The 17,547-nt window shown below is 40.7% G+C and overlaps 1 protein-coding gene across 1 annotated transcript in view; it reads left to right on the forward strand.

Moving 5' to 3' along the window:
- Window positions 1–12,383, forward strand: part of LOC141787544 (solute carrier organic anion transporter family member 3A1-like) — a 47,443-nt gene extending 35,060 nt beyond the window's left edge. Inside the window, exons 4-10 of the mRNA XM_074666030.1 lie at window positions 17–286; window positions 390–554; window positions 731–929; window positions 1,783–1,918; window positions 3,710–3,882; window positions 5,935–5,999; window positions 6,311–12,383. Coding sequence (XP_074522131.1) covers window positions 17–286; window positions 390–554; window positions 731–929; window positions 1,783–1,918; window positions 3,710–3,882; window positions 5,935–5,999; window positions 6,311–6,687 — 1,385 coding nt within the window. The 3' untranslated portion in view covers window positions 6,688–12,383. The remainder of the gene's footprint in view (window positions 1–16; window positions 287–389; window positions 555–730; window positions 930–1,782; window positions 1,919–3,709; window positions 3,883–5,934; window positions 6,000–6,310) is intronic.
- The last annotated feature ends 5,164 nt before the right edge of the window (window positions 12,384–17,547 follow it).

The following is a 17,547-nucleotide window of genomic DNA, read 5'->3' on the forward strand; positions in this document are numbered from 1 at the left end:
TTTTTCTTCCGCTCAGGTAAGCTGGACATCACCCCGGATGACCCCCGATGGATCGGGGCCTGGTGGGGCGGCTTCCTCCTCTGCGGTGCCTTACTCTTTCTGTCGGCCCTCTTCATGTTCGGGTTCCCCCAGGCCCTGGACGAGCAGGACATGGATGGAGGAGGGGAGAGTGAGCAGGCCATGCTGCCTCCTTCCCTATCCATGGAGTACCAGGGCTCCAAACCTAACGGGGCGTTTTATGGCTTTGACCTGAACAGCGGCCTCTCAGTTTGTGAGCATCTGAGAGGTAGGGAGAGAAATCTGATAGACTTTACTGTTTTATTTTCCTCTCTGTTTGATCTATCACTTATCACAACCTTTAATTTTCATTTGCTCCTCTGATGACTCAGTGATCCCACGGGTAACCAGGCACCTCCTCTCCAACCCGGTGTTCAGCTGCATCACGCTGGCCGCCTGCATGGAGATTGCTGTGGTCGCTGGCTTTGCTGCCTTTCTGGGAAAATACCTGGAACAGCAGTTTAACCTCACCACCTCCTCAGCCAATCAGCTGCTAGGTAGGCGGGTCATGGTCTCGTCTTAAATGATGAAGCTTTTTTTGAAAGTTTTTAAAGAAACGGGCAATCGAAGAGGAGGTGCAGAGAGGATGAATAAAGCCAGAGAATCAAAACCTCTGCAGCTCTAAAGCCTCTGCTGATGAGATGTCTGAGGTAGCTTTCGTTTTCCTATTCAGGTATGACAGCGATCCCCTGTGCCTGTCTGGGGATCTTCCTCGGGGGTCTGCTGGTGAAGAAGCTGAACCTGTCAGCTCTTGGCGCTGTCCGTATGGCTATGCTGGTAAACCTGGTGTCCACCGCCTGCTACGTCTCCTTTCTCTTCCTGGGCTGTGACACCGGGCCTGTGGCCGGGGTGACTGTCGCCTACAGCAATGAGTAAGCAGGGGAACCTGATGTGAACAAAGAGTCTTTACAAGAGCTTCTACCAAAATGTTTTTCAGCTCTAGAATTAACACAGTATTCAGATCTATGTTGGACCAACCAAAAACGGACAAAACTGAGAAAAAAGGATTCCATTCTGAAAGTGTGTTGTTGCAGATCATCGGGGCTTCACCTGACTGAATGATGCCGGCAATACCTCTGTTTCAGGATGATGTTCTTAATGCCTCTCGAAAAAATAATTTGCTAAATCTCGTGAGGCAGGAAACTACTGATCTGCTGATATCTCTATGAGACAGAACTGTAGAGTTTTTTGTTAATGTTGAAGAAATTCATTTTGTTTTTAAAAAAAGATTAAAATCAAACTGACACTGATGCATTGGGGAAGATGATTGTGCCCAGATTAAAAAGAAAAGATAAAAGTTCACTAGTGTTTGTTGCTTACCAAATATCAGTGGCTTCCTTCCATTTTTTTCCACTACCCTGCTGAAGAATTATATTTTTACAACACCTCATGCCAGCATACAGAGTTCTCTGGCTTAATCCAATGTTTCTTAAAGTGACAAAATTTAAGTAACAGAAAAAGTGGAGAATGAGCAAACATAAAGCAAACAGCGCCAACAGAACTGACAGTGTAGTGTTCAATGTGGTTGTATTTGCTGTAACATGGAGGAGTACGATAAATTAGCCTGTTATCAAAACTCAATTTTTCTCTATAAAGATGGTTTAATCACAGTAAGTCAACTTTCTGCGAAAAAAACCCCAACTCAAGCAGTTTAATTTTGCATAATGTTAATTTCATACATGTGTTCCATGTTTTCCCTAACATGACCTTTGACCTCTCCTGCAGGACGTTGCAGTCTTGGCAGCGGCCTGAGTCAGCGTGCATCAATAACTGTAACTGCTACACGGCTTCAGTGAGCCCCGTCTGTGGATCTAACGGAGTCACCTACCTCTCAGCCTGCTTCGCTGGCTGCACCAAACCAGTAAGTGAACCATTCAACTCTGATTAATATATTAGCACACCTTTGTTTTTTTTAAATTTGTAATTTAAGTAAAGCTTTTAGATTTCATGTTGAAAGACAAATATCTGAACCTAATCTTTAAAACAGACTTACTTTTTTAACTTTGAGGGCAAAGCTTGTTGAACATAGATGAAAGAGATGTATTTAATTACAGGTGCAGGTTCAGAGCAGCAGATCCATCCTCTAATATTCATTATTCTCAGTGAGCCTCTTTTCTAATTCAGTGGCAGAATGATTGAAATTATATTCACGTTAGAACCTCGTCCTGTTAGAAGCCTGAGTTAGCTGCTTTGAGAAAAAAAAAACAAGAAGATATTTTCAGAGGTCAACCTTTTACTTTGAAAGTCTGGAAACATCTCTGAACTTTTCTGTCTGGAGGTAAAAAGTTGAATCCAAACCTTTACCTTCTAACAGGGTCTGTCAGAACAGGTATCCGTTTTTTAATCTCAGTGTGTACTCTTTGACACTGACAGAGAAAAAAAGTGTCAAAATATCAAATCTGTAATTTTTCCAGATTTGTGACTTAACTTGGATTTAAACTCTGATGACTTAGACTTGAGTGTTAACTGCATCTATCCTCAGAGAATGGAGAAGAGGCTCGTGTTAAATGATAGAAACAGTTTTCAGGTTGTTTTCTTGTGTAAAATAACTTACTCTGTTTTAAGCAGAGGTGAATGTGTTCACACTCATGTCCTCTTGTTCAGCAACAGTTACTAAATTGCTGTAACTCCTCAACAAGATCATTTTTATTGAGTTACTAGTGAAAAAAAAAAGATACTTTTAACAACCTGGAAGCCATATTCACCTGACATGTGCAGATATTGATGATTTCAAAATTTCAGGCAAAAATGTGTTTACTTGGAGTAAAGTTTCCTTAAAGAAGTTAACTTACCATGAGTACTTTCTTTTTATCTCAGTGCAACCACTTGCCTTGTGTTAAATTTTAGTTCATACATTTTTTGATATTTTAAAGGCTGAAAAGTTTTGTTTTATTTTCAAAGATTTTACTGAGCATTTAACATAACATCTGGATGCAACCAGAGCAGTGAGTGAATGCTTTAGGTCAGGGGTGCCCAAATTGTTTTCAATAAAGGGCCAAAAACGAATCAGGGTGGAGGGTCGCGGCCAAAACTAACATTCATGTTGCAGTACATGATCTCAAACATGCCTATAGCATAACTGTAAAAAATAAAAACTCATACAAGAAATTTTGAAAATGAAAACCTTACTGTATTTCACAGCAAGAGCATTCATATGGCAGGAATACTAGGACTGTCTTCAGAGACATTTAGTGTAATATAACCTAAACAACATGGGGCACAACATGCTCTTGTAAAATAGAATAGTGCATTTCCCATACTTTTGAAATAAGGAATAGTAATAAAACTGGACACCTGCTTCAGACTTTTTTTCCCTATAGATGATATATACATTCATTTAAAATATATAAAATTCAAACATGGGCAAAAAAAAAAAATGCTCATGTGCCAAAGTTGGCCTGTGGGGCCCGAATTGGACAGCCCTGCTTTAAGTAATGGGGGACTTTCTTCTCAGGAGGACTTGAACACTGGGTGCTGAAGCCTGACCAGAGCTCGACTCAACAGGCTGTAAAAATCGAACCTAGAGAGCTCACACTAAACAGCAGAGACAAGAATCATCCATTAAACATGCCTGCCGCATAGCAGGGCTGTCTGAGATCTGTGGATTCATGGCGTGATAACAACATCTGATCTGTTTTCATGTCTCTGTCAGAACCTGACCAGCTGTACGTGTATATCCAGCACCGCTGAAGACGCCGTGGCTTTACCAGGGAAGTGTCCGAGTCCAGGCTGTCAGCAGGCCTTCCTCACCTTCCTCTGTGTGATCTGTGTGTGCAGCATGATCGGAGCCATGGCCCAGACTCCCTCCGTCATCATCCTCATCAGGTGAGGAGTCTGGCTGCAGTGCACAAACTGTCCACTAGAGAGAGCTGTCAGCATTTGGAGCTGACACACGGCTGCATGTTACGCACAGCGTACAGAAATCCTGAGGGAAAGATACAAGAAAGATAAATAACCTGTTTCTCTTATCACTCTAATGTTTTGAGCTTTTTTCACTCAGAGCAGCTTATTTTTCAGGGAAATAAACTTTAAATGAGTGACAGACACTGTTTATTTATTTAACCTTTCCCTCTTTCTCAAGGACATGGCCTTAATACTGAGAGCATGTTGAGTGAGACCTAACCACAGGAATTTTAAAGCTCCTGGAAAAATAATTTCTTCTTTTAAAACAAACTGATACCAAACTTCACACATTTGCTACATTACATCCTCAGGATTTATATATTACAAATATCAGAGCCACTCACAATAAGCTGGTGAAAATGCTAAATGAGCCCAAAGAGGGCCCTGACACAGATGAAATTGAAGGAAACAAATTAAACATGAGCACCTCATTGATTTGTTTTAACCAAGAAACTAGACTAATATGATAAAAAGTTTTTAAACTGCTAAGTTTTGAAATTAACTCATAATATCACAGTTATGAAGAAAAAGAGGTTTGTGTGGCAAACTTTGACTGTCCTCTTGAAGAGACTGGATGGATTTGTATGAAATGCTGCAGGTTTTAAAATGATATTTAAAAGTAATTTCAGTGGCATATTCCATGAGAAAAACCTCACCAACTTAGTGCAACAAATACATACACAGTACAAAACACACATCACATCATAACATGTGCACAAAAATAACTAGGCAGCTCTGTGCAGAGTCCAGATCGATATCATCCTTCATGAAGTGCGTTCTGTGTCTTCTTCTAAAGGTTAAAGGAGCATGATCTATACTCAAAGCTATAAAAGAGACAGAGTTACCACAGCAAGGATCCAGATAATGTTTCACCATAACATACTTGCTTAAATCTGTCGGCATGTTTACCTTCAGCCAAATGATCCTGTAAGTGTTGCTTGGTGTGCACCACATAAAAGGCTTCACAAAAAATCAAGACAGCACGTAAACAATTTACATTACCAACCAAAAGTTGGGCTGTTTTGATCATTTCAACCTTGTAGATAAGAAACTATGAAAGAACACTTACATTATTATATAGATTTAAACAAACCAGGGTATGTTTTATATTTTAGGCTCTTCAAAGCAGACACCTTTTAGCACACTGATCACAGCTTCATAAACTCTTGAATTTCTCTTGATTGGCTTCCTGATCTGAAATACTTTTTCATTAACAGTAAAGCTGATGTGCTACTCGAAGGGTGAAACCTTTGCATTTAACTCATGTTTACACTGACCACACTGAAAGGTACCACCAGGTGTCGTAGGACAGTAGTTTCCAAAGTGGAGGCTGGGATCTAAAATGAGAGTTATATTTTATTTAAAGCCAAACAAACAGAAGTTGTTTGATGTGTTGTTCACATCTCTTTGTTGCCATACTCTGAGGTGACTAACCCAGGATAATGACAGTGTCAGGGGCATGATTTATGTATGAGACACAACAATATGTGATCATAATGTAGTTTCATTTTCTACAGATCAGATAAATTTAGTCCTTTTTTTGGTTTGTCATTTTGTCCGTTTTTGGATTGGCCTAGTAGTGTATTCACACAGCAGGGGGTCGCTGGTCTCCAGCACCAATTTTTGGAGGTTGTGGGCTGAAAAATTGTAAAACCCTGCTCTAGAAAGCCATGAAACTAGAAAGATAACTAGTGAGTGTCCATCAGTCATCACTCCCTCACCTAGACCAAAAAAAAGAGGGGTCTTGATAAACCTCACATCAGGGCTCATCATGATGGATACGATCCCACTTTCTTTGATGTTGTAAACGCTCCAACAGGCAAATCAATGTTATGTGAGACAGTATCACTGAGCACACATCAACTTTTATTAAGTAGGTTCACTGTTTAGCTCCGTACTTTACACAAAGAGCTGCACCTTTGTGCACAGATCACCTGAACTCTGCATTTACGCCCATCCTGTCTTTGTTTCCAGAACTGTGAGTCCAGAGCTTAAGTCGTACGCTCTTGGTGTTTTGTTTCTGCTCCTGAGGCTGATAGGTAAGACATTCAACACTCTGTTTTTAATCTTGATTTGAAAGTTCTTCTTTGTTAGAATCTACTTTTTATTTTACTTTCTGTGGTCGTCTCACGCTGCTTTGTTTGCCCCTATCCGTCTTGTTCATGACATGTCCACAGTGGCTCTGTACTTTGTAGCTCTTTGATTTAAATGTCAGAGCAAGTTTTCCCCTGGGTGAAATGAACTTCATCGGTCCGTCTGTGCAGATATAAAGGATTCCTGAAAACAAACTAGAGTGCTTTTTGACCTTCTGACCTGCTGTCTGTCTACCCTCACCCCAACTCCCCTCCAGGCTTCATCCCCCCTCCTCTGATCTTTGGCATGGGCATCGACTCCACCTGTCTGTTCTGGAGCACGGTCTGCGGAGAGAAGGGCGCCTGCATGCTGTACGACAACGTAGCCTACAGGCATCTGTACGTCAGCATCGCCATCGTCCTCAAGTCATCTGCCTTTCTCCTGTACGCCACCACGTGGCAGTGTTTGAGGAAGAACTACAAGAAGTACATCAAGAACAACGAGGGTTACCTCACACCTACTGAACTCTTTGCCTCCAACGTGACTCTGGACAATTTGGGCAAAGAGATCACGCAGAACCCAGCCAACAGGACAAAATTCATTTACAACCTGGAGGACCACGAGATGTGTGACAACATGGAGTCTGTTTTATAGTGGAGACAAGAGCAGAGGCTGAAAACGTGAGACTGGTCTTATGTGTTTCTCTGGTGTCAGTTAGAAGAATGTTCCAGGTGAGGATTTATTTTTCTTCAAATCAAAAACAACAAACAAAAATGAACAAATGAAACTGAAATGCTTCTGAATCAAAATCGCACTTTTTATTTTTACACCAAAATTCAAATGATCTAGTTGTTTTGTCATACAGAATCATAATCTCACGTCTTACTATGACAGCAGAATAGAGACTGAATGCAAACATGAAGAGAGACAAGCAACAAATGTCACAGAGCAACCTTCACTTCAAAACTTTTATCCATTAAAAGAGACTACAGGTTTTTGAAGAGTTAGAATTTGGGTATTTTGGTGATTTCTCAGCTTAATTTGACCGTTAATTTCCTTCAGAAGGAAGCTCTTCTCAGGTCCAGACATCAGATCGACAAGTGAGCTGATCACTGTGAGATGAGGATGAAGATTTTAACTCAAGGGTGGAGCAGTTTTCCAAACATACAGGTTGTACTGGTGTGATACTGAGGCAACCCATAGATTTATTTACTGCTGTGTTCAAATTTATAAGTTTAATTTGTATAAAATAGAAACAGAGATTTATTTACCACAGCGGCCAATTTGGCCAAACATGCAAGACACAGAAGAAAACCAGAATCCTGGAGCGCTTTGAAAAAAGGAACAAAGTTTTACAGACAGATAAAAAGCAAAACATGGGAACCTACCAACATCTCTCAAATCGCTTGTAAGTGCAAAAAAAAAATATCAGGTGTACAATCCTAATTCCTAATAATCATGAGACACTGTGTGGTGTGTTAATGAAATCGGGATATGATGGTTTACAACCCATTTAAAATCTGTTTAATCAAAAATAGTGCAAAGACTACACATCAAATAATGAAAGTGAAAATGACTGTAAATTAATACTTTGTTTAAAATTTTTTGTCAGCAGCTTGTTTTTTTAAAATTTTGGACAGTGACAACATAACACAAAACAAAAAATTGTTGACCCTAAAATGATAAAAATAAAAACAAAAACAGGGGTAACATTTGATTCCAAAAAATTAAAACAGGAGTTTTCCAAATTTCTGTGTTTCCTGAAGTGACTACTCCAGGCTAACAACGGCATCAGGATCCCTACAACAAGTGAACACAGTTAACCGGGGAAAACTTTACACACTTCAGCAGGACGATGCCACACACCACATTGTTGACATATTACAACAGCGAGGCTCAGTAGAAGAGTCCAAGTGCTAAACTGGTCTGCAGGTCATTCTGTTTGTCAACCAAGACTTAAAACATTTTGCAAATCGGGCACCAAATGTTTTGAAAAAGGAGAGCCCAAACAGTTGACTGGTTGGTGCACAAAATCAGGCATAAATGGGACAAAATTTGACTTTTTAAACTCCAGAAGCCGCTCTCCACAAATCTCAAATGTTAAGAGAAATTCACATGAGCACATGTCATAAAACAATTTTCAGTTTCAACATTTAACAAGGTGTCTTTGCACTATTTCCATTTTAAGGATTTGCAAATCAACCAAAATGTTTTATCAGCACTCACACAGCACGTGGTTAATATCCTTTAAAGAAATTGCAGAGAAGTTACATGAGTAGTTTGTCACATGACCAGATTTTGTTTATCGTTTTGCCTTACCAGTAGACAAGGTCAATGCTCTAAGGGCAGGTGAACCCTTTAAGTTGGATTAAATGTTGCAAATATAGTTCAGATTTGGAGAACGTTAAGTGAAGTTCCTTATATCCTTTAGCAAATTTGAGGTAAAGGAGGGTTGAGTGATTTGTTTTTATTCCTTTTCTATTCACAGTGTAGTTTTAAATGCTTGAGGGAGTTTTAGTTCCAGAGCCACAGAATCTTTTTTCATTTTTATTGTAACCCAATTTGTTGTTTCTGCCTCCTTGAAATCTTTAGAAAGGATCCCACAAACAATGGGATGCAATTTGGCAGATAGTCAACAACTATATAAGAACAATATGAATTTCTTGCTGATGTTGATTTTAGGAAGCCTGTAAGGTGATAATCTGTAGCTCCCAAACACGACAAACCCTCCAAGGACCCAACAGATTGCAGACATGTGCAGAGAGAAAAGATGACGGAGAGGGTTGATTTGGCTCTATGTGAAGTCCTGAAGAGGTGACGTCCTGCTCCAGACTTTGCTTTAAAGCAAATCCAGGATACAGGAGTTGGATATAATTAGTCAAAAACACATGGATTGACTCAGTAACTGAAGCTGTAACAAACCAGCCACATGTCTCTCCCTCTAACCACTGATTTGACCACGCCACCAACAGAATCAGCCAGAAACACTCATGCTGATGGATAATGGAGGTAGAAACTCAGCGGTGTTACTCTACTCTTGGGGACGCCCCCTACAGCAGCAATGCATGGAAAACGTAGCATCATGATAAATAACAAGCAGGGAACACTCCAGATACGACTCTCCAGGGTACATGTTGGTATGTAGTGAGGCCAAAGCAGGTGAAGGCGATGGGGGAGGGGAGGGGAAGGGAAGGACGGGGTCCTCTGCTCATAGAGTCAGTTACAGCAGAGCGAGAGTGTGAAGGCATCCGAGAAAAACGCCAAGACGAGGCGGTGAGACATGATGATGGTGGTGGGCTAGCTGTCAGCAGACACAGCATAGCATGACGCGCAGTGTCCAGCCAGAATTAGTACATTTAAAGCATGCTGGCAATGCATGCAACAAGAACAAAGAAATATTCAGGATGTCGTTAAGCTGCACAGACTCTGTGGTTTAGTGGCCATGGTGATGGTTAAACACAGATTTAACTGAAATTTACCACCATGGAAAAGCTTTATAATGCATACTGCATTGTGATGTCGACGATTTTTAACAAACCTGAGCTGACTCATAATCACTCACACTGCAGTGGTTGTCTAAACACAGAATTTTCTTTTTTTCAAAGGCTGTTTATTTCAAAGGAATTCTTTGGGATTCAGATTTTTGACATATCCACTTTATAGAGAGAGTATATTGTTTTTCCTGCCTTACTTTGTAAGTATTTAATATGTTTTGCATCAAAAAGTGGCCTTTTTTCTGGCCACTCACCATGCTTATTTATAGATTTAATTTCTGCAACATGTTTTTCCTTATAATGTTGTCGTTGTGGGGGTTAAAGGACTAGTTCAGCATATTAGATAATACTTTTATTAATTCCCATGCCAGGAGTTTAAGGGACAGACTGATACGAGTATCATGTATGTGAAATAAATGTGAAGCTATAACTAGCTGCTGGTTAACTTAGCTTTATGCTAAAAGTGTAAGTACAAGGAAACGGCAGACCATCAAAGGCCTGTTTACAATTTTTCCTTGTTTATTTTCTTGAAATGTCAAAACAACAGAGTAATTTATGGTGCCAGCCGTGGACCGGTGCACCCACTTACACCAAGCTTTACATTGGAGCCACCTTGGTTGCACCACTGAGATGCATTGATCCTGTAGCCAAATCATTGCTGCTTGAAATATTAAAACTTCACTGAACATGGTTTTATTAGAGTATAATTGGATGATTTTTTTTTTGTCCTTTTCGGTACATTACAGTTAATGCTCTCCAGAGTCTAGAGTAAAATAATCCTGTGACAGTCCTGGGGATGAGTAAGTTCTTTACCAGCTGCTTGTTTTAGCTTCATGTTCACAGACACGTGGATGGTTTCAACCATCTTATCTCTTGCAAAGAAAGCATTTGATGATATTTTCTACTGTGTTATTTGATTTACTTCAAACCTCATAGCTCCCTTTAAGAAGTCTCATGATTCAGTTTCATTTGATGCTGCCACTCATGTTTTTGAGTACTTTTTTGTGCAAATGGCGGAAGTTAATTTGGACCTACTCTGACCATATGATGTATTTAGTTAAGCCCTTTATTGAAATCATAGTGCAAGATTAAACTATACATTGGTGGTTTCACAACACCATAGATAATACAGGTGATAAAATATCAACTAGCAGAGGGGGATGATGTTAGAGATTGTTGGAATGGACCTGAATTCAACACAGAGCCATGCCAAACCCGACCAGACTAAATGATGTCTCACTGGTTTGATGTGAACTAGCAGAGTACAAATTCTTAGCATTTCGTTGAGACTTGAATTTCTTAAAATGAAGAAAATGAGGCACTGATCAAAACAGACTGTTCCCAGCAGGACGTTGTGCTGGGATGTACAAACAATTCAAAACAAAGCTTGAAAACAGGGAGGAGAGCGTTAACTAACATTACCAGCTCGCCACCATCTCCTCCTCGGCATCTGCCGACAGGTGGCGCTGTCTTTGATAACTGTACCGTCCAGTGTGTCATAGTGCTCAATCCTCTGTATATAATAGTGCCATACAAGTGCCAAAGTGACACCATAGAAGTGTTCTGTGACGTCCTGCAGAGATCTTTGTCTCAGCACGCTGGAGCTCAGAGCAGATCCTCCAGCTGTATGTAGCCTTTCTGTGATATCCCTCGACTTACTTTTACCATATCATACAAAAGTGTCCCGAAAACATATTGCCTATAAAATATTGTACATGGGTCTAGAAAAACAGTATTATTTAGGATGTAATAACTGTTAATATGTAGGACTTTTCTGCTAGTGAAGGTATTGTCTAATTTAGAATAATCTCTCTTTCCATCAGTGGCAGAGCTGATAACTGTGTGTTGCTTTGGTCCAAATAAAATCAATACTTTGCTTCAAACAAGTGGCACCGATGTCGAGCTCCAGCCTGACATTGCACAGTAGAAAAGGTTGACTGTAGAAAAAAAAAAAAGCAACCAGACTTCACTGATAGCAGTCCTGCACCTGTGCCTGGATATTAAGCTCTGAGACTTTCTGACGTTGTGCCATATCAACCTGTGCACTGTAACATTCAACACTCGCGAAGAAGAAGCCAACATATAGAAGGTCTGTCCGATGCTTGACCTTGCATTCACCTGCGGCGACAGGACTGTTTTGCCTTGTGATGAGAAAATACCTTTGAAGCATAAATGTTGTTTTTTTTACATCCTGTTTTTCTCATGATTCTCTTTTGATGACCTTGCCTTGTGGTAAGAGCAGGTTGGCTTTAATAGCAGATCTTTAGTGACAGAAGTGGAGACATATGAAGAGTTTACTGCCAAGATACAACACTTCCTGAGGTTTATCATCCAACTGGCATTTTAACATCAACGCAGTTATCCTGTAAATAAGTCCATCATTTGTTTTCGTTGCTGTTAGTTGTTTCTAACAAAGTGTCACTTTTTGTAAATGATGGCTGTTATTTTGGGAGCAAACTCTTCGTATGTAGATAGATAATCTTTGGTTTGAGCCTTGAGGCAGCATGTTGCCTTTAACTCAAATGAAACCACGTGCTAACCATGTTAGTGATGGTTTTAGAGTGATGTGTTTGCTTCTGTTGTGGGTGGTATTCAGCATTTGATTTCATGGCTCTTTGCAGGAGGACCTTTGAACAGAAAAGGGCATTGAAATAAAAAAATATCACCTATATTTTCAAAGCATCACTAAAGATTTTTAGATACGCTCTTATGCTTCTTTGGATTTATTTTCTTTTTTCTTTAAATTATATGACTTTATATTTAAAGCTTTATGTTCTGTATATTTCTTGGAAAAGATTACATGATTGTATGTTTATTGTAAATACATTAAATATACTATTTTTGTTTTTAACATGACCTTTTTCTGTCTGTCTGTCTGTGACTTACAATGATGATATCCTGCAGTTTTCTTTGTCATCAAACTAAAACCAAATAAGTGTTTATTTACCTCACACCTGCCTCAGCAAACAACAAAAATATCAACTCCAGATTCTTTTTGTACTGTGAGATGACATAAAAGATTTTCCAGTATTTTTCAGTATTTTAACTTTTACTTGAGCATTTTTGTTGGAAATTTTGTACTTTACTGCCTTTAATATTGTGCAAGTCATTGAGTTTAAAGCAGAAGGGATCCAAGCTGTCCATCATCAGTGTGCCTGCAGCTGATTGGCTGACACCTCTGGTCCAGTGATCAGGTGAACTAATGTCGAAGAGGAGAAGAACAACAACAAATCACAACAAATCCCTTCATTAGTTGGTCCTCAAGGTCAATAACTGCTCAGAGAAACATGGATTTGAAAAGCTGATGCCTCTTTTCAACCACAGCCAGGTCCAATGTGAGTCACAACCTGATTCTGATCAGAACAAGCCGTCCTGCAATCCAGACACTTCACAGTGAACTCTTTGAACTCACAGCAGGCTGTGACTTGATGTAGGGAGCGTCTACAAAGTGCAAAATAAAAACAAAGAGTAAACTTAAATATTTAAGAACTTTAACCTTAATGTGATGTTTTTAGATTGATGCTCCCCTATTGGTTAGACTAAAGACTAAACATTTTCTGGGTAGAATTCAGATATTAAGTGTGAACTCGTCAACAAGTCTAGCTGGATTAAATTAAATGGAATAAGCTGAAGATATCTTTACGTTATTTTTGTCAACAAAACAAAAAAACATTGGATTGAAAGGGAAGGATAATGATTAATTAAAAGTGCAAGGGGGTGTAGCCCACCCCCAGTGTTGTAGCTCCACCTTCCAAGAATCGGATCGGTTTAGTCTGGCACCCCTACGGGAGAGTGCCAAAAAGTGGAACCGTTCATCTTGGTTATTTGAAGATCTGTGACAGACAGTTACAAGCATACAAAATACTTGTAATACTGCTTACAACGCCACTCCACTGGGAACAAACCAAACATATGAGTACTGTTTTGAATAGGACTGAGCGAATGAAGTTGCTGAATTAGTGTGGATCACTTTGCTTGCTCTCCTTCTTAACAGTAGGTTAACAGGGGAAGGGACTCTAATAAAATATTCCTGTACTTCCTGTACAACTGAAGTGCACATAAAAACATCATGGCTACCACAAACTTTTGCTGTGTCACAAATCGCACACTTTTGCACTTACTCTCACTATTTGAGTGCATAAGTGTGTTTACACTGACAGCATGGAAAAATGCAGCACACTTTGATTTCTCAGCAAACAGAATCAAGAAGTTGAGTGCTGAACGCTGGACACTTCCCACACTCAATGACCACCATGTTGGCCATGTAGAGAAAGGGGCTGGAACGAATCAAACAATGGTTGATGGATGTAATTAATGAAAAGCAGAAGAACACCTGTGAATGGATGTGAAATGCAACAGTAGTTTCTGGTAAGTGTGAAGGCTCAATGTTTGATTTGAGAAAATACTACCCTGTAAGATTTTGTGCACTGCTCTGGTAAGTGCAAAGTGTACACAGCGCGCTTCATGTAAGTGACTAAAGTAAGCGATGTAGGACACAACATTTGTTGAACCTTTAGGTTCCTTGGTAGCATTAGGGTCATACATCTGCAAGGTAGCTAATAATGTCTGACAGAGACCTGAGGCGCCCAACAGACGTATTGACGTTTGATCTGAGTTTGAAGGAAAACCACAAACTGTTGACAACTCTCCAGCTACCTAGTGACCGTACTGAGCTAAAGCTAGCTCAGGCTAGCATATCTGTGCTATTTTCAGGGGAGCAGTGTTACTGATTAAAGAGTGGAGCGACCAGAGATATCTTCAGACAAGCTCACTAGAGTCGAAGAATAAGGGAAAAGACATTAATTTGTTTGGGACATTACTGTTACTGGTTAGTTTAATAAATATTAGCTAGTGTGTGCTAACATTAGCGTAATTAAATGCTTACCATGGCTCCACATTGTTGAGTGTTCCTGGTTTTTCTTGGGGAGTTTATTCTTAAGAGGAGCTCTGTTTGACAAACACAGACAGAGGGTTGAACATGTGAAGCTATGTACTATGTTTGCAAGGTCAGGACATGAACCAGAAGATAATCTATCCAAATATTGGTACAATGATTTTTAAATTTTTGCTTTCTGGAATTTAAAAATGCACCGTCCTCGCCATGGGAAGTATGTCATTTGGGGTCATTAATGTATTGGCTGAAAATAAATATATCCAATGATAGTTCTGGTAAAAGCTCTGTGAAACTTAACATGTGAAATATTCATTTTTATTGCCACACTGTGTGATGTAGTGACTTGCAGAGCCAAGCCAATGATGATGATGATGATGAAGGACCCTGTTTGGCCAGATAAAGTGAAAGGTCACTTTTTCTCTCTCTGGTCTAAGCTCACTGACAGAAGAAGATAAATCCTGACATCAGTTTAATCGAAATGTGCTTGTGCTTTGCCATGATCTAATTTCATGTCATCCCAGCCCCGTGGTTATCCCCCGCCTCCCCGCTCCAATACAACAGCCGGAGGAGATAATAGTCGGGGTTATGGATTGACCGGCGGATCACCTTGTTTGACTGCTCTGAGGGAGCCATGTATATGTCCGAGGCCAGGCTGCAGCGTTGCGTTTTAAGCGATAGCCGGGGCCTGAGAGCTCTCCTGTTTCTCGAGTGCAGACGGGGTCTCGGCGGGGCCATGGTGCAGTGAAATGGAAAGCATGCCATTCCCTGTTCCGCTTGATGCCGAGTGACTCTGAGAGGTTGTGTCATGTTCCTTGGCTATTGACTCAATGACTTGGGACTTCACGACAAAAGCCTGAACCCGCGCGGGCTCTCTGCGTGCTGACAGAGAAATGTGTCTTCCACTTGTCTTCACATTGACCTGAGGACTCTGCTGGACTGACGTGTCCGCATCCCCAAAGTCTCACCTCCTGGACCCAGAAATAACCTTTCCACGACCTCGCCTGTCTTTCACGCTCTGTTAGCCCTGGGTCTGCCTGCTATCGAAACAATTCAGTGAACTTGTGTTTTTTTCTACTGATACAGCTATGGATTACCTGTCTGTGGCAGTCAACCTATTCAGCTTCCGCTACACGGATGACATGGCTGAGAATTCAGCCTTATGTGCCGTGTATGATTCACTGTCACAGTGGGTTGAAAGTCACGGCACAGAGTAAGCACAGGCCATTAGCTGGTGCTGAAATGACAGCACAAAGAGCCAGACCTTCATGGCTGCTTTACCCTGAGGCTCATCCAGCACACCAAATCACCATATGCCCTTCATTTGTAGGAAAAATTAGACATATCTGGACTTCAAATAAATGATGATGAATTCCTCTTTACATTGTATGTAAAAAGATTGTTCTGCATATTTGACTAATGCCTTGTCTGGTGACATGGCTCTGACAGCTGATCTGATTTATTGCAAGGTTCTCCACATTGTTAAAAAAAAAAAACAATCTCTGACTCAGTGACAAAGGCCCAATTATCCCCTCCATGCAGAAGAGGTCTGTCTACAAAGAGGCTGCGTGAATTGCAAATCCAGTCACTGGCCGTCCTTGCTCTCCTCTAATCTAATAATGTGATCCATCATTTCAGCAGCGACGACTCTACAAGGAGAAGAATCCCTCAGAGAGTTAGTGTGAAGATGTTTGCATACCCATACAAAATCCTGAGAGGGTGTGTGGGAAAACCTTATAGAAACACATCACCTCATACTGTTACTTTTATCTAAAAGCTTTATTGATTACAAAATTATTTTTAGCTGTCAGTAAGCCTTAAGATAAACACTTGAAGGATGCTTTCAGGAAAACAAGAAAGAATAACCTGTAAAACTGTGTTCCCACTCAGTAGAGGCGCTGTTGTTTGAGGGATAGTCCTGTTACAGAATCATCCATTACCCTGATAAGCCATAGACTCGTAGCCTGCACAGCACAGCCACACCATGAGCGAGAGACAGGGGACTGCCACTATTTGTCCCGCTAAAGCATTCATCACACTAATTACGCACGGTGCCAAGCAGCTCCTGCAGCACGGTGAAGCTTCGGCTGCTCGTTTGGAGCCAAGGTGAGGAAAAGAAACCTCAGATGAGTCTAAACAGTCCTCTTCTTCCTGCACATCATTAACTCAGCACACTGGCACCTTGACAAATTGGAATGATGAATCTGGCCTCTATGAATAGAAACAAATACACGATCAATCAAAAAAACAGAGCAGTCTGCTCAGGATGAGGGAATGTGCCGTAAAAGACAAAGGAAATGTTTTCTCTGAATGGCATTTGGTCTTTTGGCACGAAAGTGAGGGGAGGGTCTTTTGATGTTATTGTTTGTGAAAATAAATGTGAGTCAGTGCTGCGAAGTGGCTGCAAAATGTCACCTTTTATCATTTAACTTTCCAGGGCTGCACATGCAACCTGCCTTCCACCATCTTTGAAAACTACATGCAGACAGATGTAAAGGTACAGTCTCTCTGAATGGCAATCATCTGTGCCGTCTGACCTTGAAATGCACCAGGAGGGACCGGTGTTTTTGAGTTTCTCTGTCATTTGGATAAGCCGCTAATGTCTGCGTCCCTCCTGGCCTTTACACCGCCGTCTGAACCGATGTAACACCCAGTACATCACAACGTCCTAGCATCACCTTGCTACAGACGCTAACCGATCAACAGATCAAGGACAAGGAAACTTACTGGAAGCACAAAATCCTCACGGCTTTGCTTTGGCGGTTTTACCGCCAGGGGAGACAACGAAAAGAAAAACACCTCCGAAAAATGACAGGTACAATACAAGAAAAACAAACACTGTCTACCCTTGGATTCAGACAGAAGAGTAGGTCATTGAGAAAAAAGGGGAGTCAAATACAAAAACCACTGGGGCACCAATATTGTCTTAATACAGAGGCTGTAGTGCCTGTTGCAGCTGTTATGGGTTCAACTTCCAGCCACGACCCTTTGCTGCTTGTCTTCCCACACTCTCCACTTCCCACATTCCTGTCTCTCTGTAGCTGTCCTGTTCAATAAAGGAAAAATGCAGAAAAATAAATTTAAAAGGAAAAATGTGAGTGACACCTTTTAACAGGGCCCCATTATAAA

Source organism: Halichoeres trimaculatus, unplaced genomic scaffold, assembly GCF_033239565.1.
Source record: "Halichoeres trimaculatus isolate MK-OKI-2021-1 unplaced genomic scaffold, fHalTri1.1 fHalTri1_scaffold_3, whole genome shotgun sequence".
Taxonomy (NCBI): Eukaryota; Metazoa; Chordata; class Actinopteri; order Labriformes; family Labridae; genus Halichoeres; species Halichoeres trimaculatus.